Source organism: Alosa sapidissima, chromosome 11 (assembly GCF_018492685.1).
Source record: "Alosa sapidissima isolate fAloSap1 chromosome 11, fAloSap1.pri, whole genome shotgun sequence".
Classification (NCBI taxonomy): domain Eukaryota; kingdom Metazoa; phylum Chordata; class Actinopteri; order Clupeiformes; family Clupeidae; genus Alosa; species Alosa sapidissima.
The window spans coordinates 30,603,802-30,630,651 of record NC_055967.1 but is presented as its reverse complement, the minus strand read 5'-3'; the positions used below and the strand labels follow the sequence as shown (position 1 = coordinate 30,630,651).

Below are 26,850 nucleotides of genomic sequence, written 5' to 3'. Positions count from 1 at the left end.
AATTTTAAGACACCCCCGGACCCCCGTGTTTTTGTGATTAGGCTAGGTCCAAATCTAAATGTTTGGGTTCCGTTTATGAAGTGTTGCTACAGCATAGTGTGTTTGTCATTTATGGTGGGAATCGGGGGGATTTTTTTTTTTTGGGGGGTTGGGTGGGCCGGTCCAGGAGAAAATTGCCAGGGCCGAATTTTGTTCCCAGTCTGACCCTGGAAATATGTAAGGGATAATGTATAGAACGCCGGTCATTATTGGGAAAAGTCCCGACAGGGTGAACCGGACCCAGACGCGCTAGCGGAGGGGTCTTGTTTCGCCCTGAAGGGACTTATTTTCCCAATAATGACCGGTGTTCTTGTGGAGTGATATGAAAGGCAGGGTGTGGTGGCCATGGTGTGTGTGTGACCGGACCGGACTACTTGTAGAGTGATATGAAAAACTTAAATCAGCAGCCCAAAACCTGTTGCCATTGACAGCGGTAATTATATGTTTGCAGCGGTAATTACATGCAAATATTTTACCGTAGAACGTTGGGAAATCCCATTCAAGTCAATGGAGCGTTCTACTAGCATTGTGAAGAGCCGTATAATAAGCTAAAGTAATTAAATACGTATTAATACATATAATTATAATCCTGCCCATGTCTATTCTTAGTCATGTTTTTCATTCCATTATGCACCTAATTTGACAAATCTGGTCTGCAGTCAGGCCCTTTTAGCACCTGGACTCTTCCTCTATGGAGAAAAACCAAATGTGCAAGACACCCATGCTGTAGACACTAATGCTCCTCCACACCGTCATAGATCTTGGGTTTCGAACTGAGCACTAAAACAAGTTGGATAGGTTGGATACTTGGATAGGCCCTCTCCTCTTTAGCCCAGATGAGTCCATGATTTCCAAAAAGAATGGCAAATTTTGATTGGTCTAACCACATGACCTTTCTCCATGTTACCTCAGTCCATTTTAAACAAGCTTAGATAAGACAGTTGTATTTTCTGTATCATGTCTCAATACAATTTTGGCTGTTACAGTTTTAACTGCAGTTTTTGATTTGAGTATCAAACTGTGCACATAGACAATGGTTATCAGAGGTTTTCCTGAGCCCATACAATGACAGGTCTGGAAACAGGTCTGATGCAGTGCCATCTGAGGTCCATAAGACCACCAATTTGTTTATCAGCTCTTTCCCTTGTTTGCAAAGATTTCTCTGGATTCTCTGAATGTTTTAATAATAATATGTCCTGTAGATGATAGACTCCCCAAATACTTCACAATTTCATGTTAAGAAGCATTAAAATTACATTGTTTCATCATTTGTGCACACAGGTTTACACAGAGTGATGAATACCCCTACATCTAGAGACCCTGCCTTTCTGGGACACTATTTGTCATACCCAATTGTGTTGCCAGTTACCCTAATTAGTTGTGAAATATTCCTCCTTTTGTTTTCTTTATCATTACACAACTTTTCCAGCATTTTGGAACATTCAGCATTCAGCACTTTTTTGAAATATGTTGCTGGTATCAATTCAAAATAAATATATATATTTTTCCATGAAATAGTTAAATTTGTCATTTTCAACATTTGATATGTTGTCCGTGTCCTTTTTGCAACTAAATATGAGTTTAAGAGATTAACAGATTATTACATTCTGTTTTTATTCACATTTTATCTGTTTTGGGGTTGTGTTTAGAATGTATTTTACACTCATAAAACATGCAAACTAAAGTATTCATCCAATGTGACTATTAGTAGAGTACAGTTGTAGTTACTTTATAGTACAAATATTTGATATCAGTCAACAGGAAGTACACTTCCTCCACACATTACAGCATTGAGTGGCCACAACAATAGAACAGTCTCACTTCCTGTGATAAGGGAAAAGCAAACGCGTTCACATTGAGACATGTGTGTTTGGGGGAAGGGCACGTGTTCTTCTTGAGGCTTACAGCAACATTAGCATTTCTCCATTTAGTGTTTCTTGGCCCCTACACTGAAAACATCTCAACGGGAGCCTGTACCCAAGGAGTGGCGCTCATGTTGCCCCCTCTCTCTTCTCCTCGCAGTATTGTAACCTAGTCACAGCACAGGGCTTCAGTTCTCAGGCACTGTGCCAGAATTCAGCCGTAGACCGGGCCGTTTAAGATTTGTAAATATATAATTATAAATAACTGCTTCAAAATCTATAATAGAAATGGTCCTTGCTTAAAGCTCTGACAGCAGCTCCTCATTCCTATTTTTTTCGTTATTTTTCAGGTATCATTTACCTTTATTTCCATCAGAACTTTTAAAACAACGTACTGGTAATAGGCTAACACAGGACACTTCTGGCTCAGTCCATGGTTGCCAAGCTGCCCCTTCTCTCTATTCTAGTGTGTAGTAGTGTTGGCAGGATTTCCTTTAGTGCTTCTGCCTTCCTATGCAGCCTCTCTCTGTTGGGTTCATAATGGCATGTTTATGAATGGGGTTTGTATTGAGTATTTATAACCTTATTGTCCCCACTATTCTAGTGTATAAACATGTGTCACCAGAAATGGACAATGGTGGATTGAGCCTCATTATCTCAGTTAGTGTTTGTGTGTGTGTGTGTGTGTGTGTGTGTGTGAACCGCAGTTGTCATGATGAGATGAGAATTCCGTGGCGGCTCATAGGGGTGGGAAGCATGGCATTCCAGCTGACCGTCCCGTAGTTCGGATCATCCCAAATCCAGCTGGGGCCTGTGCCTGTACCCCCCAGCACCCAAACACAAACCCGCTCCCTGGTCTGTTATTCTAAGCGCAAAGCCCGGCGGCCAAGTCATTCTCTCGTGATGCGCATGGCTAACTACCTCGCTCAGATCAGCCACCACCCCCACAACCCCCCCCCCCCCCCCCCCCCCCGGCCCACATACACACACACACCACGGCCACCACACCCACACACACATGCACACACACACACACACACCATGGCCACCACACCCTGCCTCACCCCATGTGCTGGGTTGCTGCTGTGTCATCGTCACCACTTCCACCTGCTTCTCACTCTGCTGTGGTCTCATGGCCTCCTGTGAGGATAGGCGTCATTGAAAATGCTCTCCCCGCAAGCAACCATGGCAACCACGAGTAACCACTTCCTGTTTTAGTCTAAGAAGAAGCAACACATCAGAGTATGCTTCATGTTTGTACACTGTTCTTTCTGTGACTGTGGCCACAGTGTCCAGTTTCACATACACGGGAGAGCGGTTAAATTCCTAGTGTTATCAATAGGGAATTTCCCACAGCGGCTAATTAACAACCACGCCTATTCACCAACAGATGCATTTGTAGGCAAAAAGACATCACCAACAGAACAGCCTTCGTTATCAAGCAGGCACCTGTTTACCTGTTTGTCTACTGTAACTGTATCTACTAAATGGAGTTGTTTGAAAGCAGGAAAGATATTCACCCAGAAGGCATGCAGAATTCACACACCAACAACACATTTGGCAGTGACAGAAGCTTGACCATGTCAGCCTCTAAAAGCTTGTCATACGTTTCCGCCTGGTGTTCCGTCCCAGACCTCAGAATTACAAAGTGCATACCCTGGACTGCTCGGGGGATCGACAGGTGTTTAAATGTCCTTCACAGGACTGCATGCCACCTTAGTGATGTTGAACATGACGTCAAAACTTGTTGCCTACACAAACATGACTAAAATTGTGGTTTAATGCTGCACACTGTTGCCTAGAGAGAGAGAGAGAGAGAGATGGAGTGATTTAGCATATGCCGATGTTGATCAGGCATCTCCTCCATGAGGCTTGTTTCCTCGACTCAGTCCTGGGCTACGGAGCTGCAGACTTGGTGTTGGGAAAGAGCAGGGAGGGGGAGGAAAGAAGCTCGTAGCCTGGGAAGAATTCAGAGCAAGTTCCATTAGTCTGCAAAAGACGGCTGCAACCACAGAAGGCTGAGCCTTAGCCGGCTGCCGTGGCTTTATTAAGGCTACGTACCCACTGAATAATCCTGGAGACGGCTCTGGAAAGCCGCGTAGGGACGGCCTCAGGCCTGAGTCAGCACAATGGCCTATAATTTGTGGATTTAATGTTCTGGCGACGGACGCTTAACCTCTGCCGTGTCGGCCTGCCAGCCCGGGCCTTGTCATAAACAGCAGCGCTGAGTTTAATTTGAGCATGAGCGAGTAACGGTCATCTGTTCAACTTCCTCATCTGCCTGTCCTACTGTTGTTCTTGTGTAAAAGGAAACTCTTAATCAATGGCATGTGTATGTGACTGCTTAAGCCACTTGTCAGTGTGAGAATAAATTGTGTGTGTGTGTGTGTGTGTGTGTGTGTGTGTGTGTGTGTGTGTCACAGAGAGAGTTGGTAATGTGTTAATATACCAACTAAAAGTTAACTGCGAGAATGCTATAACCATCAAACATCTCTCTCTCGCTCTCTCTCTCTCTCTCTCCTGTCTACGTCTGTCTTTAACCACACTTTTTTCCAGTCTTTTTATGAAATTGGAACAGCCTGTTTCTTGTTAAGCCACGTTGAGTAAAACGGCATTCACTCCAGTGGTTTCCAGGTGTAGCTGTCCTGGGTTTGAAGTGTGAAGTGTGAATAGATCAACAGGGCATATTTGAATAGCTTTCTGCACAGCAGTGTTGGGAAATAGTTTGCCGGGTTAAAATGAAACTCGAAAGTGTACATTGGTTCCACTGGTCTTTGTATGCAGAAGCTCAGAAACACATTAGCAGACAACAGCAAACATTAGACAAAAGGCGAGCGCTGGAGAGAAAGGAGCTCGAGCCGCTCGGTGTGGGCCAGCGTCGGTCCCCCTCGAGAGAGAAACTAGGACAAGCTTTTCTCGGCGGAGGACCTGAACTGGGATGGGTGGTTATAGACTGCTTGGCTCCGTCTCAAAAAGGAAAGGTTAGGAATGTATGGGCCAGAGATGGGCAGGTGGAACACAGGAGAGGCGTGGGGGCACTTTTTTACACTTAGTGTCAGAGAGGGGATTTTTGCACTCTCTCTCTCTCTCTCCCTCCCTCCCCACCTGTCTCTCTCTCACAGACACACACATAAGAGCACCATAAAAACAGTGGGAAACTCACTTTTTTAGTCATGGCTTCTGTTGAATTTCCAGTGCATCACTCTTTGACTAACTATTTACTGAAGTCTCCATGTATCACAAGCACTACTAGCCAAACAGTATTCTACTGCCATGACAACACAAGAAACAGGAAATGATGCAGAGAATAATGGTTAGTTTTTAAACACATTGATGGTGTGAAACTGTATCTAAAAGGGAAAAAACGTTGCTCACAACAAGGCAGTAAACATTATGCTGTCAGCTTTCTATCCACAGTGATATGACATAATCCTCCATTGCATCTTACATCAAAGCCAACTGTCCCACCAACTTTTCTTAACCCTTTTTGAAGATTACCTCATGGCCGTCTGTCTCTCCGGCCAGTGAAAGGTCAACGCTCTTAGGTTAGACCAAACAGCCTCAAATGTCATCACTCCCCATTGGAAAATGACACACCAGATACAGGAGCCTGGAATCCTGTTGTGACCCTATATGGTGTTTTCGATTGTGTCTTATAGGGTGTCCATGTGTATGTGTGTGTGTGTGTGTGTGTGTGTGTGTGTGTGTGTGGGCTCAGAGGGGCAGAAGCTTTGGCCATTCTTCCACAGGCTCAGCATTGTTCCTGTTTCCAGCTATTCACCTTTTTTTTATTTATAGAGGCCAGCATTTCCTAATTAGCTCACTCTGTGTGAGTGTCAGAAGGAGTGTGTGTGTGTGTGTGTTCATGTGAATATGTATGTATGCCTGAGTGTGTGTGTGACTGCAAGCATGTGTATTTAAATGTCATTGTATGTGTGTGTGTGTGTGTGTGTGTGTGTGTTTCTCTGTGTGTGTTTCAAGGTTGATCTTGGTGTGATTGTGACATCAACCCTGGCTGGGAATCCACCCACTGCTGCGATCCCTAGTATTCCCCTCTCATGTCCAAGATGTCCAAGGATGTAGTGGTAAAATAAGAGTTTTTTTAAACCTCAGATTTTTAAAAAAGCATTCAGAACATGTTTGATGATGGTGGAGGTATATGTTTATAACAATACCAATAGTATTAAATGGCTCCTAGAGTGTTGATGAGTGTACATATTGTGAATGTGGATTAAACAGTGTGATTTTTTAATGTTAAAAGTTGCAATTGGTGAATAAACTCTTTTGAGAGGTGGATAAACTCTAATAAGAGGTAGATAAACTCTACAGTGTATATCAGAAATTTCAGAGGTGGATAAACTGCACTTGCTTGCGTTTAGCCTCCACTACATCCCTGCTCATGTCTGTACATACCTGTCCAGACAGACAAACAGAGAGGGGGAGGGACTGAATCCCTTTGGCAGAGTAGGGCCTATCCACGGAAGAAGGAAGAAGGCTTCACCTTCAAGCACTCTTTCTCACTGAGTGATTCAGCTGATTAGGCAACAATCATGACTACCTTGGTGGTTCCTGCTGCTGGCGAAATGTGTGGAAATACAGGAACTGTGGAGCAAAAACTCACTTTTTTCTTCGCCCACACACACAAAAGAGAAATCCCAAGGAAAGGGTTTTATTTTTCAAACGGATAGAAACAAACACCGGCAACGGTGACTGTTACAGGGGCAGGTGCCTGTATGTTTCACACCTTACAGTCATTGTGTGTGTGTGTGTGTGTGTGTGTGTGTCTGTGTCTGTGTGTGTCTGTGTCTGTGTGTGTTATATTTTTATTGCCGTGTGAGACAGATATGATATGCTGCATGTTTGCTGAGAGGATGTCTGTGTGATCAGACAACAGGGCCTGACTTTATCAACAGGGCCAGGGTTTTACTGCTTACACACAGGTAATTGTGAGATAGATAGATAGAGAGAGAGAGAGAGAGAGAGACTGCAGAGGGAGGCAATAAAATGGCTGAAAAGTTCCTGGTATTATGTTCATCTTTAAACCAGGACATTACAACGTTTAATCAATCAGTATGAGAGTGACCTTCACCATCTCCGTTAATGTCATAGTGATGCCCATGTGACACAAAGTGAGCATCACCAAGCAACATGAAACATGACACTAACATGATTAGCTTTTATTCATTTAGCAACTTTCTGTGAACCTGTGTATGAGTAATTTTTATTAACTTTGGACGTGGCAGTGTTTTTAAAAGTGTTTTGGTTTTGTAGCTTTACAATCCCTTGCTATCGAATGGATAATTGTTTAGTAAACAATTAACAGATCACACACAAGTCATTGTCCTCTGTTTTCCCTTCATGTAGCCAACCTCTAATTTTTATTGACTGTTGGACATAACTGTACCTTCTGGTATAGTTTTCATTTCTACTACTGATTGAACATTTATTGCACATTTTATGAAATGGTTCTTTTGTAACCAACAAGCAATAAGTGGCAGCCTTAACAATAGTGTTGTATCTGGTCTCCATGACAACGAGTTACTGTAACAAGTGGTCTAACATGGAATTTATAAAAACATTTCAGCTATATTTAAAACTTGAATAATTTATAAGATGATATCAAGTGACATATTGAAATATTGGTAGTCTTTGACTGCACATCTCCAAAATTATATATGATAGTAATTAGGAGGGGCAGCCATCTTGCTTTCAGTCCATTATTATTTCCCATCCTTCCCTGCTTCCATTTTCCACCCAAATTGATGAGATATTGAATAGCATTACTATTAATGAATGAGAAAGGGATAAATAGATAGAGAGAAAGAGAGGGGGGGACAGACCGAGATCGAGAGAGCAGGGGTAAAAGCTGTGTGTATTTAGTTTGGAAAAAGACAGACACCATTACAAAAGAGCAGATGTCCCCTCAGCAACAGTTGGTATTACAGTGAAAGAGAAAAAAAAGAAAGAATGAATGAATGCAAAAGAAAAGAAAAAGACAGGGAAGGGGAAAGAGCTTTGAGGTTAAGACGAAAAGGGCCACCTTCTGAGACAATAAAACTACGGTGACTAAAACAGTCAGACACAGAAAAGAGGAGAGAGAGAGAGAGAGAGAGGAGAGGAGAAGAGAGGACAGGAGAATGAGAAAGAGAGAGAGTGGAGGGAGTAAGGGGAGACTGAGGGAAGGAGGGAGGGAGGGAGGGACAGAGAGAGAGAGAGAGAGAGATAGAGAGATGGGGTGGGTGGATGGAGGGAGGGTCGGTGAGGGAGAGGCAAAAGGGTGTGTACTCAAAGCACCACCCTCTTCCCCCTGTCTGCCGTGGCAGCGAGCTGTAAAGCAGTTCGCCAGTTTGCTCACTCTTTAACACACACAGAATATTAAAAAGTTGGACAAAGTCTGCTGCGCCTCTGAGACACCCAACGCCAGGAACTCACTCGTGGACGTCGGACCCTCTCTCGGACGCGCGCGCACACACACACACATCCCCCCCCTCTCTCTCTCTCTACCTCTCTCTCTCTCTCTCTCCCTCACTCTCACTCTCTCACTCACCATACCCTCTCCTGACAGAGAAGACACAGGACCCTCCAGCAGCCACCGTCTCCTCAGTCAACCTCTGCCAGTCACTACTGCCCAGGATGTGGGCTCTCTTCGTCGGGCTCACCTTTGGATTACTGGCCTCAGCCAGGTCAATCACAACTGAAGGTGAGGTGCATGTGTTTCAGTGTGTGTGTGTGTGTGTGCAAGACAGAGTGTAATCAAAGCCAGTGTGTAAAGGTTTTTTTTGTCTTACCTCTGTCTCTCCTGTTGCTGATGGATCATGGTCACAGGTGTGTGTGTGTGCGTGTGTGTGTGTGTATGTAGAGAAGGGGATGTTGAGCTGTGAAGTGGATTACTCAGCCACATGTGTCTGTGTGTGTGTGAGTGTAGAGGGGAGGAAGAAATACATACCGGCTGGGCAGCATGTGGTTTGGTTTATGAGACATGTATAAGCAACGTGTTTGTGTGTGTGTGTGTGTGTGTGTGTGTATGTGTGAGAGAGAGTATGAAAGGACTCAGACAGTGGCTAGCGTGCCTCAGTTAGCCCAGACAGGCGCTAGCCTCGCGCAGACAGACAGAGAGACTCAGTCAGCGCAGACACAAAGGAGTCCGTGGCGAGCGAGTGAGGAGCGGCTAGCTAGCGGTCTGCCGGCGAGCATGCTGGAGAGAAAGAGAGAGAGAGAGAGAGAGAGAGAGAGCGAGACAGGACGCGTCTGTGCCTCCAGGCAGCCCTGCCGCCCGCGCACTCATCATCCTTCTCCTTTAGCTTTAATATGACTTATCCGCTTAATCAGGCTGCCTCCGCGCACACGCGTGCACCGGCGACAGATGACCTCTATTTCCCGCCATGAAAAGGCAATGTCACGGGCGATCTCTTTGCCTTAACTATTGTTTAGAGGGGGGTAAGAGAGTTGGGGGTGTGTGTGTGAGTGGGGGGGTGGGGGGGGGTTGTATGCTGATATAAACGCGACACAAAGGAAGGGGCAATGTTCATGCTTTATTCCTCCACCACCCCCCCCCATTTTCCCGTTACTGGCATGGCTACTCTTCTGCCCTCTCTGTTGTCCACTGCTGTCTGGTTGTACTCTTTGTTTTCGGTGATATGGCACTTTCAGAGAGAAGGGGGGAGAAGGGGAGCTCTGCTGCTGCCTCTGAATCTAACAGGTCGAGAGATGCTATGCCTCTCTCTTCTGCTGTGGCTCTTTGCCAAAGACAAAGCAGTGTGTCACTGTGAATCTCTCTCTCTCTCTCTCTCTCTCTCTCTCTCTCTCTGTGTATGTGTGTGTGTGTATCTACATCTGTGTCTGTGTCTGTAACTGACAATGGCAGTAATATCTCACACATATTTGGTGCTGGATTTCTGCCAGGCTGAAGACGTTACACATACCTTACCATTTGCTCAAGTTCTGTGTACATGCTTGTATACACATACATAGTATATATATGGTGTTGTGGATAAGTATGTGTGATTTGGTCGTTTGTATTTGAGTAATTGGCAACAGCGCAAAGCAAAGCAAGGGTGTGTGTTATTTCCTGTGTGAAGATATGCGCAGGTTTCTGGGACGTTGGGTGGAGTGGGTAACATTACCGGGCGGAGGTCCACACTGTGGTCAACTTCAAAAGGGGCATCTGGTTGGTGCTGTAAACAACTGGTGACACTTAGGTCCCATAAGGGTCAGGTCTCATAGGGTCAAGGGTCACAGGCACATTGTGTTCTCAAGGACCCCCATGTCCTACCTTGGGTAAACCGCTATGAAGGGAATGAATGTGTGATGGCGCTGGCATGGGCACCTCTCGGCTGGCATTTTAATGTGTGCCGCATTGTTGCCCGATGATGAGACACACACTCACGGTGACTCTCAGGATCATGAGACAGTGCTGTCACTGTCTGTCTGCGGCACGGAAAGCGCCAAAACCTCGGTGGTCCGGCCACGGTTAATTTTCAACCTTTGTGGTATGTTCAACTTTCGACATGGGCTCTGTACAAACTCACCTTGTGCACACAAACATGTTCATGTTTCAAGCACATACATGTACATAGAGTAGGGGTGGGGGAGCATTGGCAGGGCAAGCTCCCCCATGGGTGTGTATACATGCATATGTGCAAGTGTGAATGTACACTACATATTTGTGTGTGTGTGTCTGTGTGTGTGTGTGTGTGTGTGTGTGTGTGTGTGTGTGTGTGTACATGTGTGTGTATGTAAATGTGAAGGTGTGTGTGTGTGTCTGTGTGTGTGTGTGTGTGTGTGTGTGTGTGTGTGTGTGTGTGTGTGTGTGTGTGTGTGTGTGTGTGTGTGTGTGTGTGTGTGTGCTCTCTGGTGTGTTTACTGAGGGCCCTGTCTGCTGACTACAGCCTGGCCTGGCAGTGAGGCTGAACAAGGCGCGATTGATGGGGGTCTGTGTGCAGGTATGCGTGCAGCGTGGGCCAGCTCCACGCCTCCCCCTCCCCCTGTCCCACCTGAGGAGTCGGGTTACGCGCTCAGGGAGAGAGGGGGCGTCTGGGCCGCTTACCTGCAGCCTGACAAAGAGAGGACTTATGGGCATGCGGCCGGAGGATTGGCGGGGGCGCTGTCACCTGCTGTCCAAGCCCCTCAGACACGTGTTCGCCCCAGTCCACCCGCCTACCCTACCTTCCCCCTACCCAACCCCACTGCCCCCTGCCCCTCAATGCCCCACACAACACCCCCCCCCATGCATGCCAGTGCCTGTTCTAATATTCCACCCCTCCTCAACACCCGCATACCCTCTCTCTCCCTTACAACCACTTCTCACACTAAGGACCACATACTTACTTTCAGCTAGCAACTCTACCTTCACCTCCCTTCCTCCTCTTCATCCTCCACTTCCTCTCCTCTCTGCTCTGCTCTCTATCTCTGTTTCTCAATCTAATTCTCTCTGTCTCTCTGTTTTTTCTGCTCACAGAGATGCCAATCTATGTTCTTAACTCCCCCACCCGCCCACCCACACACAAACACACACACACACACACACACACACACACACACACACACACACACACACACACACACTCACACACCCAAACCTGAATCTTTAACAAGCGAAAGGGGCTCTCGAATTTCTGCTGGCCTGTACATCTTTGAATGCTGCTTGAAAAACTATTAATTACATGTTAAAGTATTTTTGTGAGTCCTTGGCCAGCGTGTAACCACCCACCCCACCCCACCCCACCTCACCTCCCCTCTGCCTCTTCCTTACTCTGATATACACTGAGTCCTTTGTGGTTGTGGGAGCATGGCTCGGTAGAGTGCTGTAACATATACACAACCTTAATGCACGTGGCCAGAGGACCAATCTCCCCCCGGTCCACATGCTCTCGGTGCTGGTGACTGGGGAAACAGGAGCTGACGCTCCAGTGATTTCTCTCCCAAGAATCCTCTCTTCAGAGTGCTTCTGAGTGAAAGGAGCCGGCTGTTTATAAATGTTTTTGTGTAAATGTTTACGATAAAGGCTTTAGAGCTGTCTCATCTGATTATGTTCCCTAAACGTGTTTTTCATTATGTTTTGTCTAGTCTTGTCTTTTTTTGTTCCTTCAGAGGAACTTGAGTGTTCATATTGGACTTAAGGACTTAAGAGCAGACACAAGGGTGGGCAAAATATATCTTATGAAAATGTATGAGCTAGCAGGTCCTGATGCCAAATAATAGCGATGGAGGGAGATAAAGAGAGAAGGGGGAGAGGAGGAGAGGGTGATAGAGAGAATGGGAAGAGGGGGAGAGTCAATCTCCTTCAGGTGACTTTGCTCAGGTAAGCTCCCACAAGGAGAGCTCTCAGATTTCACCTTCTCCGCCCGTACGGCTGCACGCTTGGCCAAGGCAGCCCAGCACCTCTGGCTCTCCTGCTGGAAAACTGTATGCCGACTCAGGCCTACCCTACCCTGCATTTGGGCTATATTTTGTGGTGAAGGCTTTGCCAGATTTGGGGTTTAGAGAGTGAGACAGAGGGAGAGAGAGACAGACGGTGTGTGTGTGTGTGTGTGGGGGGGGGGGGGGGGGCAGGGCGAGAGAGAGAGAGAGAGACAGAGAGAGAGAGAGAGAAGCTGGCCATTCCTGAGAGCAGCTGGAGGTCCTGGCATGCTCTCTGTAAGAGAGCCACCACTAACTTCACCAACTCCTTTCAACTTCTCCATGCCACAAAGGAGGCTTTAGTAGTCAGAGCTTCAGAGAACCAGGGTCCTGGACTTTGTGTAGATTCCCATGACAGCTCGTTTTGCATGTTAATGGCGACACCTTGGAGACATGTTGCGTCTAGTTTGTCTCAGATGGCCTGCTTTGATCCCTGTGGATGGTTTTTGAAGAGCCGGCAGTTGTTTTCTCTTCTCTGCTTTTTTTAAACTCTGGTTGCAGGGGGGTCACTATTTGTGTACCACTGGCATACACACTGTTTGTGTACTACTGGCATTTGAAAAGAGGTTCTAAACTCTCAGCAATAGTTTGCCCCCCTTCTACAGTAACTGCCACCAACGGTCATGGAGCCATCACTTCCCGTCACTGCAAGCACCTCCTCCTACTCCAGTCCTCACTCAGCCTGAGGGTAAACAAACGGGGAAAGTACCCTTCCAGGCTCTACCTGACTTGTGTATGAGGTTAGGAAAGAGAGAGAGAGAGAGAGAGAGAGAGAGCGAGAGAGAGAGCGAGAGAGCGAGAGAGAGAGAGAGAGAGAGAGAGAGAGAGAGAGAGCGAGAGAGAGAGAGAAAGAGAGAGAGAGAGCGAGAGAGAGAGAGAGAGAGAGAGAGCGAGAGAGAGAGAGAGACATCTCTCAAATCAACAAAAGAGCAACATCAGCAACATTGTTGATATAACAGATTGCACCATCGGAAATTAGAAAACCAAACCCTTGCATTAGGAAATGTCATGACACTGGGTGTCGTGACATCTAAAGTGTTCAAGACCCAAAGAACCTATGCTGGTGTTTAAATGGCTGGTTTAAATAGTTCCCATTTTCCTTTGCTGCTCACCAAGCTTTCAGGAACATTGAATTTGAGTATCTGTTCTGAGCTCTGAGGCCGCCTGAGGCAGTACCCTTCATGAACTGTGTCACGATCACACATGTGCATGGAGAAGCATCTCTCTAGTGTCAGGAAACCTGCCTCAAAAGTGTGAGCTACCTCGGGCAGGAAGGGTTATTTACTAAGGGTCTCCTGGAACTAGACTGTCTGGGGTAAAATGAAAAGGTTGTCTGCCATTGTCAGTCGAGATTGTGTAGACAGTCTTGAAGAGCTCTGCTGATGCAATGTTTATAAGACATTATGAAATGGTTGACTGCTGTTGCATCAAATCCATTGCAAATACATATTTTGAATGTTACCGAAGTCCTGGATTATTAAATCTTCACAGAACTGCTGCTGCTAACCTGTGAGAATATTTCACCCCGCCATCAATAATGCAGACAGTGGACCTAACAGTGGAGAACAGTGAATATGTCTTCAATAATAAAGATGAATTGGACAGCTGAATCAGCCCTTAGCACTGAGATGGTGTGGCTGTCTTTAAAGGCCCAGATTCCAATCAGAAAAAGCCAACAATTGTCCAATTTGTCATGACACTATAACTTGGTCTCTGCATCCCCCCACACAAACAAACTCATAGAAAGACTGAATGGCCCACACAGAACTTTGTTTTTAAAAGATTTGCTTAAAATAATGAGTTATGTAAAAATAAATCAGTCAATGGTTAACATTTTACTATGCCATTTTGAGCATTTCTTATACAGTAAGTTGCTTATAACTTAGTGAGATGCCATTATCTGTAATGCAATGCATTACAATGCAATATTTTGACCACTGCAGCATTTTTTAGTTACATCATGAAGTCAGCACAACAGTTTGTTTTTAAAGAGACTAGTCAGTACAAGTAACAAGTCGATACAAGTCAATAATTATTCATACCCATTATACCAATATAGCTCAATGTATCATCTTTCATTTTGTAGTTATGCCATTTCCATGCAGAAGAAACTCATTGGTCAAATAAAATTGCACTATAAATCATTTTGTGGCATGGGTATAAAAATGTTGGGCTTAACTGCATGTATGTTCAGTTAAAACATCCCAAATCCCAAAATGATTCATACCTCTGGAAAATCTCAATTTAATGCTGCAACCTTTTGGCATGTGGCAGTGTCATTTTCAGTCAGAACAAACAAATTGGTCAAGAGAAAATCCACATTAAATTGATATTTTCCAGGGGTGTGAATAATTTTGGGATTAACTGTATGTACTGGTATACATACATGTGTCAGTCTGAATCATTAGGGACTTGTTTTCTCTGACGTTCTCACACTGAGTCGTGCTCTGTGTTCCACAGCCCGCGTCGTCCTTTTCTCTTTCACAAGCTGGTGTTTGCACCTGTAACCATGGTAATCCGATGTCAACAAGCATCATAGTGACAACGGATCTCGCCTGATATCCGGTGGTGACTAAACTAAGCATCGAAATATAAATGTGTGAGAAATGTCAAAACTGTTTGCTGTAGCCAACACTGGTATCCGCTTGAAGTTTATATAATGCAATATGAAGAGGAGGCTTTGGTTGACATCTGGTCCAGACAAGACCTCAGATGCTCTGACTACACTAGTGACTTGGCATACACACCAGAACATGGAAAAGAGTACAGCATCTCGCTTGTAGATGTGTGTGTGTGTGTGTGTGTGTGTGTGTGTGTGTGTGTGTGTGTGTGTGTGTGCGTGCGTGCGTGCGTGCGTGCGTGCGTGCCTGCGTGCGTGCGTGTGTGTGTGTGTGTGTGTTTCTAGAATCACTACTCTGTTCCGGAGCTCAGGAGTCCAAAGGGACAGATGCTCTGGATCATGGGATGCGGTTGCCATGGTGACAGAAAGCAGCTCAAGGGAGCTGGTCTCCACACACTTTTATTTGTTATGACCCAGTCTCAGTGAGCATATGAAATTCATCTGGCTTGTATGTGTGTGTGTGGGGGAGGGGTCACAAGAAAGCCGTTAATATAGGGGTGTGTCAAAGCAGAGAGTACGCTGGTTTAGTTTCGTACCAACCACAAACCAAATGCAAAAATAACACTGTGGGCGGTTGGTTCCACTGCCATTTCAGTTTGATAAGAAGTATTTCTTCAGAACTGCTGGTTCCTTTAAAATATCTCTCTCTCTCATGCATGTGTCTCACTTCTACTGTTCATCTTCAATTAGCCACAGATAAATGTCTTTCATCAGATATTCAAAATAGCAGAAAGGAGTTGCTGTCTACAGCAAACAGGCTATCTAACTCTAAAGCATGGAATGTTATGTCTGTCTGTCTGGTCGCATATCTCTCATACTCATTTGTTTGACCTCTCATATGGTGGGTGTATGACTGGGGACCCAAGTGATGTGAAAAGTCAAAGACATACTGTAATATAAGCCCAAATGTTTTATTGTCAAAGTTTTTATTATGTTACGTTTTATAGTTTTTGTTAAATACTGTATGTTTTATTGTCCCAGTTGTCAGAGTAAGCACTTATTGCTGCAGAATGTTTAATCATTGTGTTTAGGCATCTGAATATATTTGGTGATTATTGACACCAGGGAAGGGCTCTTTTAGGATGTGGTATGACTTCTTGGTACAAAACTAGATGTGGCGGGACTTCCCTCCATTAGATCAATTAAAGGTTATCTTATGTGTACCTGCCTGTGAGCTCATTGTTTGTGCTTGTTAAGCAAATACTGTGACTCAAGCCATGTAGAAAACAGCAGAGGACTGTCCAGGGAATGGCCAGTTGGGCAGAAAAATTAGGCTAACCGCTAGTGTCATGGCCATGAAATCTAAGCAGGTTGGCTGTAAAAACAACCATCTGGACTATAGCAGCTAACATACCAATCATGTATGACTAAGATGTGCTATTTGCCATGAACAGAAGGGTGATGCATCACTTTTTCTCTCTTTCTCTCTGTTTTCTATAAAGGAAATATCAGTTTCTGTTTGAGAAATAAAAAATAGAAGTAGCCTATAATAGAAGACTTGAAATAAGTAGACATCTATTTTCCATTACAAAGATTAAATAGCAAAATTAATAGATTAACATTCTGGTTGTGAAAAACTCAGGCCTCAGCTCAGAACTGACAGAAACCAGTGTGATTTGAGATTGCATGGAATGTCTCACTATCAATGCACTGAAGGATTGTAACAAGTTCTCCTTACAAGTGATTGCCAAGTATCTAAACATTTTAACTTATAAGCAAATTGATGCTGTTTTGATGACAAGGGGGGGGGGGGTATATTTGGATATTTGGGGGCACCAAATATACTCATGTCAATATGTTACAAAATCATCCTCAGATTACTTAGTGTTTGCACTGCATCACAGTTTATTTTCACAAGAGCCTTCAACACATACTGTATCTACAGCTTTACTGTATATATAAAGCCCTTACCACTGAATAGATGAGGGTGCTTTTCTCTGACTAGTTATCAGTATTCCCCATCACAAGTGAAGGGAATGAGGCACTACTGTATGTAAAGTGTAGGCCAAAGGGCAGCTGGCCAATTCAAGTTTCTCACCCGCATAGAGGCTCTAAATATTTACCGCACATTACGCAAGCAGAGGTGTGTGTACGTGTATGTGTGTGTGTGTGTACGTGTGTGCGTGTGTGTGTGTGTGTGTGAAAGAGAGAGAGAGAGAGAGAGAGAGAGAGAGAGAGAGAGAGAGAGAGAGAGAGAGAGTTCTATGTGCTATGGGTGCTAACCAAGCTACTATATCTGTGCAGAGTTCAGGACACACTGTTCTCGTGGGCTGGGCGACATGCAATCTCACCTGTGTGACTGAACATGCAGAGGCACATGTAATATATTCCTTTCACATACTGTATATGCAGTAAACTACTGGGTAACACTTTGACTGACATAAGAGTGACATGACACTGTCATGACACATGAACCCTAATCCTAACCCTAACCCTAATCCTAATATAACAGAAGCGTTATGTCATGTTATGTTACGTTTATGACTTGTTTATGACACTTTCATGACAGTGTCATGTCACTCTTATGTCTATACTGTCAAGTAAAGTGTAACCAACTATTTTCTTTTTATGAAATACGTATCATGCATTAAAGGTAGGGTAAGTGATGCTAAGCAATACAAAAAATGTTTCTTCACAATCTGCTGGCTCTCCATTACCTAAGAACACTGTGAAAAAATGGTCTTCTACCTGGTTCCATGATATGGAAACAACTTGGGGCACCCTGTCCTCTAAACAATAACAGAACACTGTGTGGAGTTTCTTGGGGAGCACTAAAGGGATGAGTGAGCTACCTCTCTGGGGTGTTTTGTTTGGTCCTTGGTTCAAATACAAACGCAACCTCCAGCATCGCTTACCCTATTTTTAACCACTGTCCTGAATGAGGAACAATGCTAATAAATGTGTTGATAAATATAGATAGATAGATAGATAGATAGATAGATAGATAGATAGATAGATAGATAGACTTTATTGATCCCCAGGGGAAATTCAAGGTCTCAGCAGCATACAGACAACACATACACATTCTTTAACAGCAGTAAAAGTAATTAAAGTATATAATATAAAAACACAACTAAGCAATAAGGACAGTAGAAGATAAAGAATATACTAAATATACTAAAATACAAATTATACTAACTAACACTTAATCTAAATCAATTCTAAAAACAGTATCCACATAGTGGTGATTAATCAATCAGAGGTGCTTGCAATGACTGAGGCAGGGACTGAGCCTGTGATTCTCTGTGCATAGTAAGGTAAGGTAAGGTGCTCTGTGTGAATGAGTGTCATGGTGATAGTGCAATGGTGATAGTGGTCATGGTGATAGTGCAAATGAGTAAGTCCAACAGTGCAACAATGCAGAAATAAAGTCTATATATCTATATATTTAACTATTTTAAGAAGCTATAAGTGTGGCCCCAGTTCGGCTGTGGCATGGAGGGAGGGGTTATGCATATGCTGACAGTGAGGCAGAAAGACAGTGGTAAAAGTGGCTAGTGGACAGACAGTATGAAGGGGGTGAAGAGGCAGACAGACTATGCAGAGAAGTCTATCTCTCCTCTTCCCTTAAGTGAAGCATTGAACAGTTCAATGACCCTGGGGACAAATGACTTTCTCAGTCTGTCAGTTGTGCAAGGCAGTGAGCAAAGTCTCCAGCTGATCAGGCTCTTCTGCTTAACAATAGTGCTGTGGAGTGGGTGACACTCATTGTCCAAGATGTTGATCAGTTTGTTCAGGGTCCTTTTGTCAGATAGTGAAGTGATGCACTCCAGTTCAGCTCTCACTACAGAGCCAGCTTTCCTTACCAGCCTGTCAATTCGCCCCGCATCCTTCTTCCTTGTGCTTCCTCCCCAGCATATTACTGCATAGAAGAGGACGCTGGCAACAACAGACTGGTAGAACATCCTGAGGAGCTTGCTGCACACATTGAAGGACCGCAGCCTGCTCTGCCCTTTCTTCTAGAGTGCATCAGTGTTGGCTGACCACTCCAGTTTATTGTCCAGGTGGAGACCCAGATACTTGTAGGTGCTTACCACCTCCACATTGACCCCATCAATGTGGACTGGTAGCAGAGTGGGCTTAGACCTGCGGAAATCCACCACCAACTCCTTGGTCTTTGAAGTGTTGAGTTGAAGATGATTGAGTTTGCACCATTGCACAAAGTCCTCCACCAGGCTCCTGTACTCCTCCTCCTGCCCATTCCTGATACACCCCACAATTGCAGTATCATCAGAAAACTTCTGCATGTGGCATGACTCGGTGTTGTAGCAGAAGTCAGATGTGTACAGGGTGAGCAGGACTGGAGAGAGCACAGTTCCCTGTGGCACTCCGGTGCTGCTGATCACAGTGTCAGAGAGACAGTTCTTCAGTCTGACGAACTGTGGTTGCTCGGTCAGGTAATCTGTAATCCAGTTTACCAGGTGAGCGTCCACACCCATCTGCAAGAGCTTGTCTCCCAATCTGAGGGGTTGGATGGTGTTAAAAGCACTTGAGAAATCAAAGAACATGCTTCTCACAGCACTTTTCCCCTTGTCTAGGTAGGAATGTGTCCTGTGTAGAAGATAAGTGATGGCATCGTCCACGCCCACTTTCTCCTGGTATGCCAACTGTAACGGGTCTAGTGCATGGTGTACCTGGGGTCTGAGCATATCTAAGACCAATCGCTCCATTGTCTTCATCAAATGTGATGTAAGAGCGACAGGTCTGTAGTCATTAAGCTCACTAGGGTGTGGCTTCTTAGGGACAGGGGTGAGACATGATGTCTTCCACAGTGTTTGAACTTGTCCAAAGCGTATCCTCAAATTGAAGATGTGCTTCTTTAGTTGGGCTGTCACTTGATCTGTTGTAATGGTGTAATATACAGTATAGATGGGACAATTCAGGATAACACTGTACAGCAACAATTGGAAAAAGATAGAAACAATGATGGAAGATCACCTGTTATACTTTTGTTATAAATTGAGCACCTCTGAATATTAAAGTGCACTTCTTTTCTCCTACAACTCCTCTCTACTCCTCATTCTATTACTATTTCCTTTGATTTGTACTTCTGCCCTCTCATCTTCTAGTTTGTGAAATAACTTTATTGTTAAACTAACTAATGTAGCGTGAATGTTAGTTCTCATTTGTATCAGCTCAATGAGTAGATGTATATGTAATGGAATTAAAGATGGTGCTGTCCACACTGTCAGAATGTATCAGTGTTGCATTGAAGAGATGCAATGCATGGCTTCTGAACAAAATGGCCGATGTCATGATTCGGTTTTGTTTTTGTTTTGTCCTAGTTAATGAATTATTTATTTTTTTATTTATTATGTAAGGTTTATTTAGACATGGACAGTGAACATTAATGAACATAAAAATGTAAATGCGCCAGACTTAGCCAAAATGGCTATTTTGCATCTGTTGTCCATGGGCCAATGTTAACAGGCCAGATGCACCTATAAGACATCTCTTACCCCTCTCAGAGTCATACTTGTCATACTTGTTGCCAGTCTGCTGTGAGATTTTGTGACTATGTGTGAATGTGACAACTAATAACAACTTGAGAGGCAGACATTATCTCTTTTATTGTGGTTTATCTAAATCATTACAATCTCTCTGTCCCTCTTTCTTACTCTCCCTCTTTCTCTCTCTCTCCTCCCTCTTTCTAACTTTCAGTTAAGTCCCGAAGTTGCAGTTATCATGGTGTGTTCCACGTGGAAGGCCCTGATCGCTACAACCTTACATATGGCGATGCAGAGTCTCTGTGCCAGTCCCTGGGCACCACACTGGCAACAGAGGAGCAGGTCCGCAATGCTTACAACAACAACATGGAGACCTGTAGGTGAGGAACTCTGATTGGACGTTGCATCAAAAGATCCAGGATATTCTATTCTATTCTATTCTATTCTATTCTATGAACTAAATTAAGAAGCAAATTTGCAGTCAGTCAGCCAGCCAGCCAGACGGACGGACGGTTGGATGGACAGAAAGACAGACAGACAGACAGACACTGTAAAGGATAATGAAACGTGATGTTCTCTTTCAGGTATGGGTGGACTGCTAATATGAGCATTAGCATTCTGCGACAACAACCACATGAAAAATGCTACTTGAACCAGACTGGCATCGGAATCAAGCCTGCAAACTCAAGCGACCTTAGCGATGCTTACTGTTATAATGAAACAGGTATGATAAATTCATTTTCATTTTTGTTTTAACTCTCATTTTTGGTTTAACTGAGAAAAACAATCTTGCTGATTATGTGCCAATTTTGTTCTGTTTCCTCTGGTCAAAAGATTCAACTGGGGAGAACTGTGAAAAAGCCATCAACCCTTTGTCTACAAAACCTGACAGCAGTGGTAAGATCTCTCAGCATCATTAGAACTTGCCTTGTAGGTCAGTTCCGTGTCTGTTCCAAAAAGATGCATTAGTTCAATTTGGGAACATTCAGAAAACATCACCTCTCTAATTAAATTAAAACTGTGTAGAACACATTCTATATGTGATATTTAATTTGTATTTGTAGAAATGTAATTTTGGCTATAGTTAAAATGGATTTTAGAATGGCAGGGGCAAACGTGGCCTACTGTTTAGCGCTTGTAACCGGAGGGTTGCCAGTTCGAACCCCGACCAGTAGGAAGCGGCTGAAGTACCCTTGAGCAAAGCACCTAACCCCTCACTGCTCCCCGAGCGATGTTGTTGTAGCAGGCAGCTCACTGCGCCGGGATTAGTGTGTGCTTCACCTCACTGTGTGCTGAGTGTGTTTCACTAATTCACGGATTGGGATAAATGCACCAGAGACCAAATTTCCCTCAAGGGATCAAAAGATACTTATACTTATATTTATACTTATATTTACAGATGTCTTTAAAGTAGAAAATAGGAAGGTACAATCCAATATTACTTCTGGGCTATACCTAGGCTATTCCAATGCTATAGAGACAGGTGGAGAATGTAACCAAAGACTGTTGCTAAAGTAAAAAGACAATCTTTGATGTAACTGCATCTCAGAAGGTCTCTTTTGGACCTTTGTAACAGTGCTTACTCTTTCTGCTGCAGAAGCTGCTGCCACTGAGACACCTTCCTCTGGAGAGATCACAGACAGCCCAGATACCACAGCTGAGCCCATGTTAGAACCGGACCTGGTCCCGGTCAACGCAATCACTGACACTATGGAACCAGAAGAGCACAACGAGACCACCACACTGGGAGACATGGGGGAGGAGCCCACGTATGCGTCCGACCTTAGCACGGAGGAGGGTGTGATCAGCGAGAGGGGGTTCAACACAACACCAGTGACCCCAGAAGAGGACCAGAGAAACAGCCCGACTGGAAAGACCACTATCTTGTTTCAGGACGACACTACGGGATCAGGGATCCTGCCCCCCGACGGCCCAGAGATACCTACCAATACAATGACGATGAAACCAACAGCCCAGCCCAGCAACACAGGTTAGCAGTTAGCTTCAGGAAGCTTTCTCCACCGCCTCGTCCAGATCTGAGATATTAATGTCCTTGGGCTTGGGTGGTCGGGCCTCATATACAATACCTACCCATTACCACACATCATGTCACTGTTACCACACAGCTGGCACATAAACACAACACATTTTTTTTTTGTTGCTGATGTGAAGAAACGTATTTTTAACAGTGAAGAAACGTATTTTTAACAGTGAAGAAACGTATTTTTGGGCCCACAATTCTGGATATGACTGTCTTTTCATCTTTCTTTCTTTCTCTTTCTTTCTCTTTCACAGTCACACACACACATACACACACACACACACACACACACACACACACAGAGACAAACTGTTAAGTAGTTGTCCTGTGCAGGCTTTCAGTAATTCTCATTTAACAGTCAGAGTGTCATGTCCTTGCTCGCTGCATTTTACATGTACAACACAACACATCAGGATTCTGTAGGAGAGCAGCCACACGGGCCTATACCCATAAGTACAAGTGGTCTGCCAAACAGCGCCCTCTGGTGTTTCGTTATATAATGTTCAGACTGGCGCTCACACCTACATGCACTGCTTTGTCTATTTATAGTGACAGAGATTAGACTAAATTCCATACAGTTATTGGCTATTAGTGTGTGTGTGTGTGTGTGTGTGTGTGTGTGTGTGTGTGTGTGTGTGTGTGTGTGTGTGTGTGTGTGTGTCGCGCGCGCGCGCATTTGTGTTCAGAAGTGTGCATGTGCGTGTGCATGTGTGTGTGTGTGTGTGTGTGTGTGTGTGTGTGTGTGTGTGTGTGTGTGTGTGTGTGTGTGTGTGTGTGTGTGTTGTTTGTTTGTTTGTTTGTTTGTGTTTGCACGCGTGTGTGTGTAAGTCCACATACAGTAACCTAACAGTACATCACTGGACTCTGTTCTGTGATTGCTCCAGATATCCCGAAAGCGAATGTGGATGAACTGGGGCAAACTGACAAGCAGGAGGAGAAGGAGGGCAATGGTGAGCATATCCCCCATTCATCCGTATATCCCCCCTTCATCTGATGAATTAGTACATTATGGTGGTACAGTAGTGTCTCCTTTGAGATCTCTTTTGCTTAGATTTATTTAAAAATTAAATTGCATATTGAGAGTTAATTGATATGTTTAGCTTACAAAGTGTTTCAGGATTTTCATTATGTTTATATCTCTCAGTAGTGCTGCCATATTTTATACCCGTCTTCATATCTTAATATCTGCATTATCTTCAATGCATATTGGATTTGTGGCCCTTTATAATCTGCCCTCTCCTCTATCCTCAATAACAGATTGGTTGGTCATTATTGGAGTGCTGGTGGCACTTGCAGCAATTGTTCTTGTTTGTGCCGCTGTTGTGACAAGGAAAAGGTGAGTTGTTTGACAAATTATTTGCCATTATGCTGTAACGCTTAATCAGTCCACAACAAAATTATTTTGGGGCAATATTAGTGTGGCGAAGGCAAAATCAATAAATAAATAAAGAACCGTAACATGATCAATGCCCCCCGGTCTCCGTTGCAGATGGTGTGGAAAGCACCAGACGCTTAACATCAGCAAGAACGGCGGCAGCGAGGGCAACGGGTCAGCGGCGGCGGTGGTCGGCTCCCGCGCCGAGGAGCGCGAGCAGGAGATGGTGACGCTCATGAACAAGGAGAAGATCCAAGAGAACGGCAACGCAGAAGAGTTCACCGCCATCACCATGGAGGGCTCCTCGGAGAAGCCGTGAAGAGAAGGGGCCAGGCAGAGCCCTGTGGGCGAGCCAAAGAGAAAGAGAAAGAGAAAGAGAAAGAGAGTATGTGTGTGTGTGTGTGTGTGCGTGTGTGTGTGTGTGAGAGAGAGAGGGTGAGCGGTAACAGCAGCTAGAAGGCAGGGGACATGTGCTGAGAGTGAGTGTGGAGGAGCAGAGAGATGAGCAGAGCGACAGCCTGAAACTGAAATCTGAGGCTGCCCAACAGCTTGTGAGGATTTTGCTTGAATGCACACACACTTTGTGTATTTGCCTCTGTATGTGTATATGTGTGTGTGTGTGTGTGTGTGTGTGTGTGTGTGTGTGTGTGTGTGCGTGTGCGTGCGATTGTATGAATATAGATGAAGAGAGATATAGTGAGAGTGTGAATGCATGTTTATGTGTATGCATACATATATGTATTGGTATGTGTATGTGTGAGTATTGGGGGGGGGCAGTGTATAGATTGTAATGTTAGGGTCAGTCAGTCTATTTCTTACTGAAAAAAGAGAAAACAAAACAAGACAGTGGGAATTGAAATGTTACATCGAAGCATGGACATATTTGTCCTTTCTATAAGTGAGAGGTTCTATATATGGTCCTTTCTATAATTGAGAGGTTCACTGTGGATTCTCCCATGGTTTTATGTCCCCCATCACTGAAGTGGAGACCCAATTTATCATAGAGTTCACTGATATATATTATCTCTGAACTCACTGATTCACACCAAACTGTGTTGCAAGCAACATTCAGTGGGGTGGGCAGGTCGGTCAGAGGTCAGGTAGGAGGGATGATGTATTTGGGACTGGGGTGTGTATGGAACATGCAGGGTGGAGGGAGGGGGGAATAAATGATAATCGAGTTAAAGATATTGTTTCAAAGCTGTACATAGGGCGCTCAGAGCAATGGTTTTTAATAAGCTTGGCCTTAGGATGTTTCAGGTTAGGAATAGAGACAGAACAGGCAATACTGTGGCGAGGGGACAATGGTGGCTGAATGATAATTCAGGATTTCTAAAAGTTTTTATTTTTTTTGTTTTGTTTTTCCTGCTGAAACAGTTTGAAAATGGACAGAGCAGTCCACAGGAAATTGTTTGAGTGTTTTCTGTTTTCAGTGTATTTCAATTGTTATTTCTTTCCATTAACATATTGTGTATGTTTCATATTGTTTCCTGTGGATTTGGGATTTTTATGTTTTAGATCAAGACAACAAGACGTCACTATTTTAATTTATGATTTTTGGCTGGTTGTTTGTGTATACTATATTCTCATTAGTTTAGCGTGCATCAGCAGACCCAGAAGTCAATCCTTTTTTTATTATTAAATAAGACTTTTGCACCTTTGAAATTAATATTTAACCAGCGGTCATTGGGCAGATTGTGATCATATTCAGTATAATATCCAGCCACTTATCATCTTTTACGTAAATGCAATTTTCTCAGAGGCAATGACAAAGACTTTATTTGCTCAAAACTTTGAATAGTTTGATAGTATTCTGACACACACACCCAGACAGACACACACACAACACACAATGATCAAAGCAATCTATAAAAGAATGACTAATTAAATATGTGTTATTAAACCACATAAGGGGCTGGACATGGAATCCCCTGAACGCTGCAAAGGGGAGACACGTTCAGAATGATATTCATTCATATCACTCCATTTGTCAGGGTGCTTGACTCAACTGTATCCCTTCCTGTTTGTAATGCTGTCGCCTTTGATTGATTCTGAAGACAAAATAGCAAAATGTATTAGCATAGGAGTATGTTATGAGTGTGTAACAAAGACTTAACAAACGATCATGGCTAGAAATAGGCTTGTGAAGTCCTGGGCTGAAATAAAAAAAAAAAAAAAAAATGTCTAGTAAAACATGAAATGGTGTTGCTGCTGGTCTTCTGAGGGGGAGGAAGAACAGAGTGCAGTGGAGAGACCGGGGGGAACAGAGGCGGAGGGGGTCCACATGCCGTCACACAGAACATGGTTGCCATGGAATCCAAATGATGATGAAGGCAGATCTTTTTTTTTCCTTGGACTGCTGGCAAAAGAGACAATAGAGACGGCCATCTTGAAAATTGAAGGTTTGGAGCATGGTTGTGCATTGTGACAACATTTGTGACATACTGCTTTATGCTATAGTGGACAAATAAAACAAACATGAATCAAAAACACGATCTACTAATATCTTACAAATAAGGGGTAAACAAAAGAATGTAGGAATGTAAGAGTTTGTTATCTATGTAAATGATGGGAACACTGGAGAATTTAGAAGCTATCATTTACAGTAGATCTTGCATAAGCACTGAACGGAATATAGTTATAGTGCAAGGATCTACCATTTTATCAAAAATTGGTGTTCAGGTGCCTATTATTTGTCCTACAGACAGGACAGGAAGGGCTGTGCCAGCTAAGCCCAGTCCATAGAACAGTCTCTCTTTCCACTCCATATGTACAGTATGTGTGCATGTGTATATGCCACTTGCAACAACATTAGTTGCTTTGATGTGAGTGAGGGGATGAATTATTATCATTCAATTGAGAAAAAATGGCACAATCAGATACTCTACATCACATATTTCTCTTTCATGATGATCTAGAACATTCCACCTACTTAGTTTCATCTGAACAATGTGATCTCACAGCACTGACGCTGCATGCTGAAATAGACAAGATGTGCTCATGTGTGTGCCAGGTGAGAGCTTTGTGCATGATGACAGAGATGTCTCTGGTAAAGAACAGAACAGAAG

The 26,850-nt window shown here is 44.0% G+C and overlaps 1 protein-coding gene across 2 annotated transcripts; it reads left to right on the top strand.

Moving 5' to 3' along the window:
- Positions 1-8,196: 8,196 nt before the first annotated feature.
- On the top strand, positions 8,197-26,145 carry cd44b (CD44 molecule (Indian blood group) b). Of its 2 annotated transcripts, none has more exons than XM_042110891.1 (8): positions 8,197-8,601; positions 20,581-20,746; positions 20,951-21,090; positions 21,201-21,263; positions 21,967-22,356; positions 23,292-23,357; positions 23,665-23,743; positions 23,897-26,145. In XM_042110891.1, exons 1-8 carry the CDS (start codon positions 8,535-8,537, stop codon positions 24,099-24,101), a joined length of 1,176 nt encoding a protein of 391 aa, XP_041966825.1. In that variant the 5' UTR covers positions 8,197-8,534; the 3' UTR covers positions 24,102-26,145. The 2 variants fall into 2 exon arrangements, with proteins under 2 accessions (XP_041966825.1, XP_041966824.1); XM_042110890.1 differs by having other exon boundaries at positions 8,198-8,601; positions 21,964-22,356.
- The last annotated feature ends 705 nt before the right edge of the window (positions 26,146-26,850 follow it).

Coding starts and splice junctions, on each gene's coding strand:
- cd44b (XM_042110890.1), top strand. CDS start 8,535: ATGTGGGCTCTCTTCGTCGGGCTCACCTTTGGATTACTGGCCTCAGCC. Junction 8,602..20,580: donor CAGGTCAATCACAACTGAAG/GTGAGGTGCATG, acceptor TCTAACTTTCAG/TTAAGTCCCGAAGTTGCAGT. Junction 22,357..23,291: donor AGCCCAGCCCAGCAACACAG/GTTAGCAGTTAG, acceptor TGATTGCTCCAG/ATATCCCGAAAGCGAATGTG.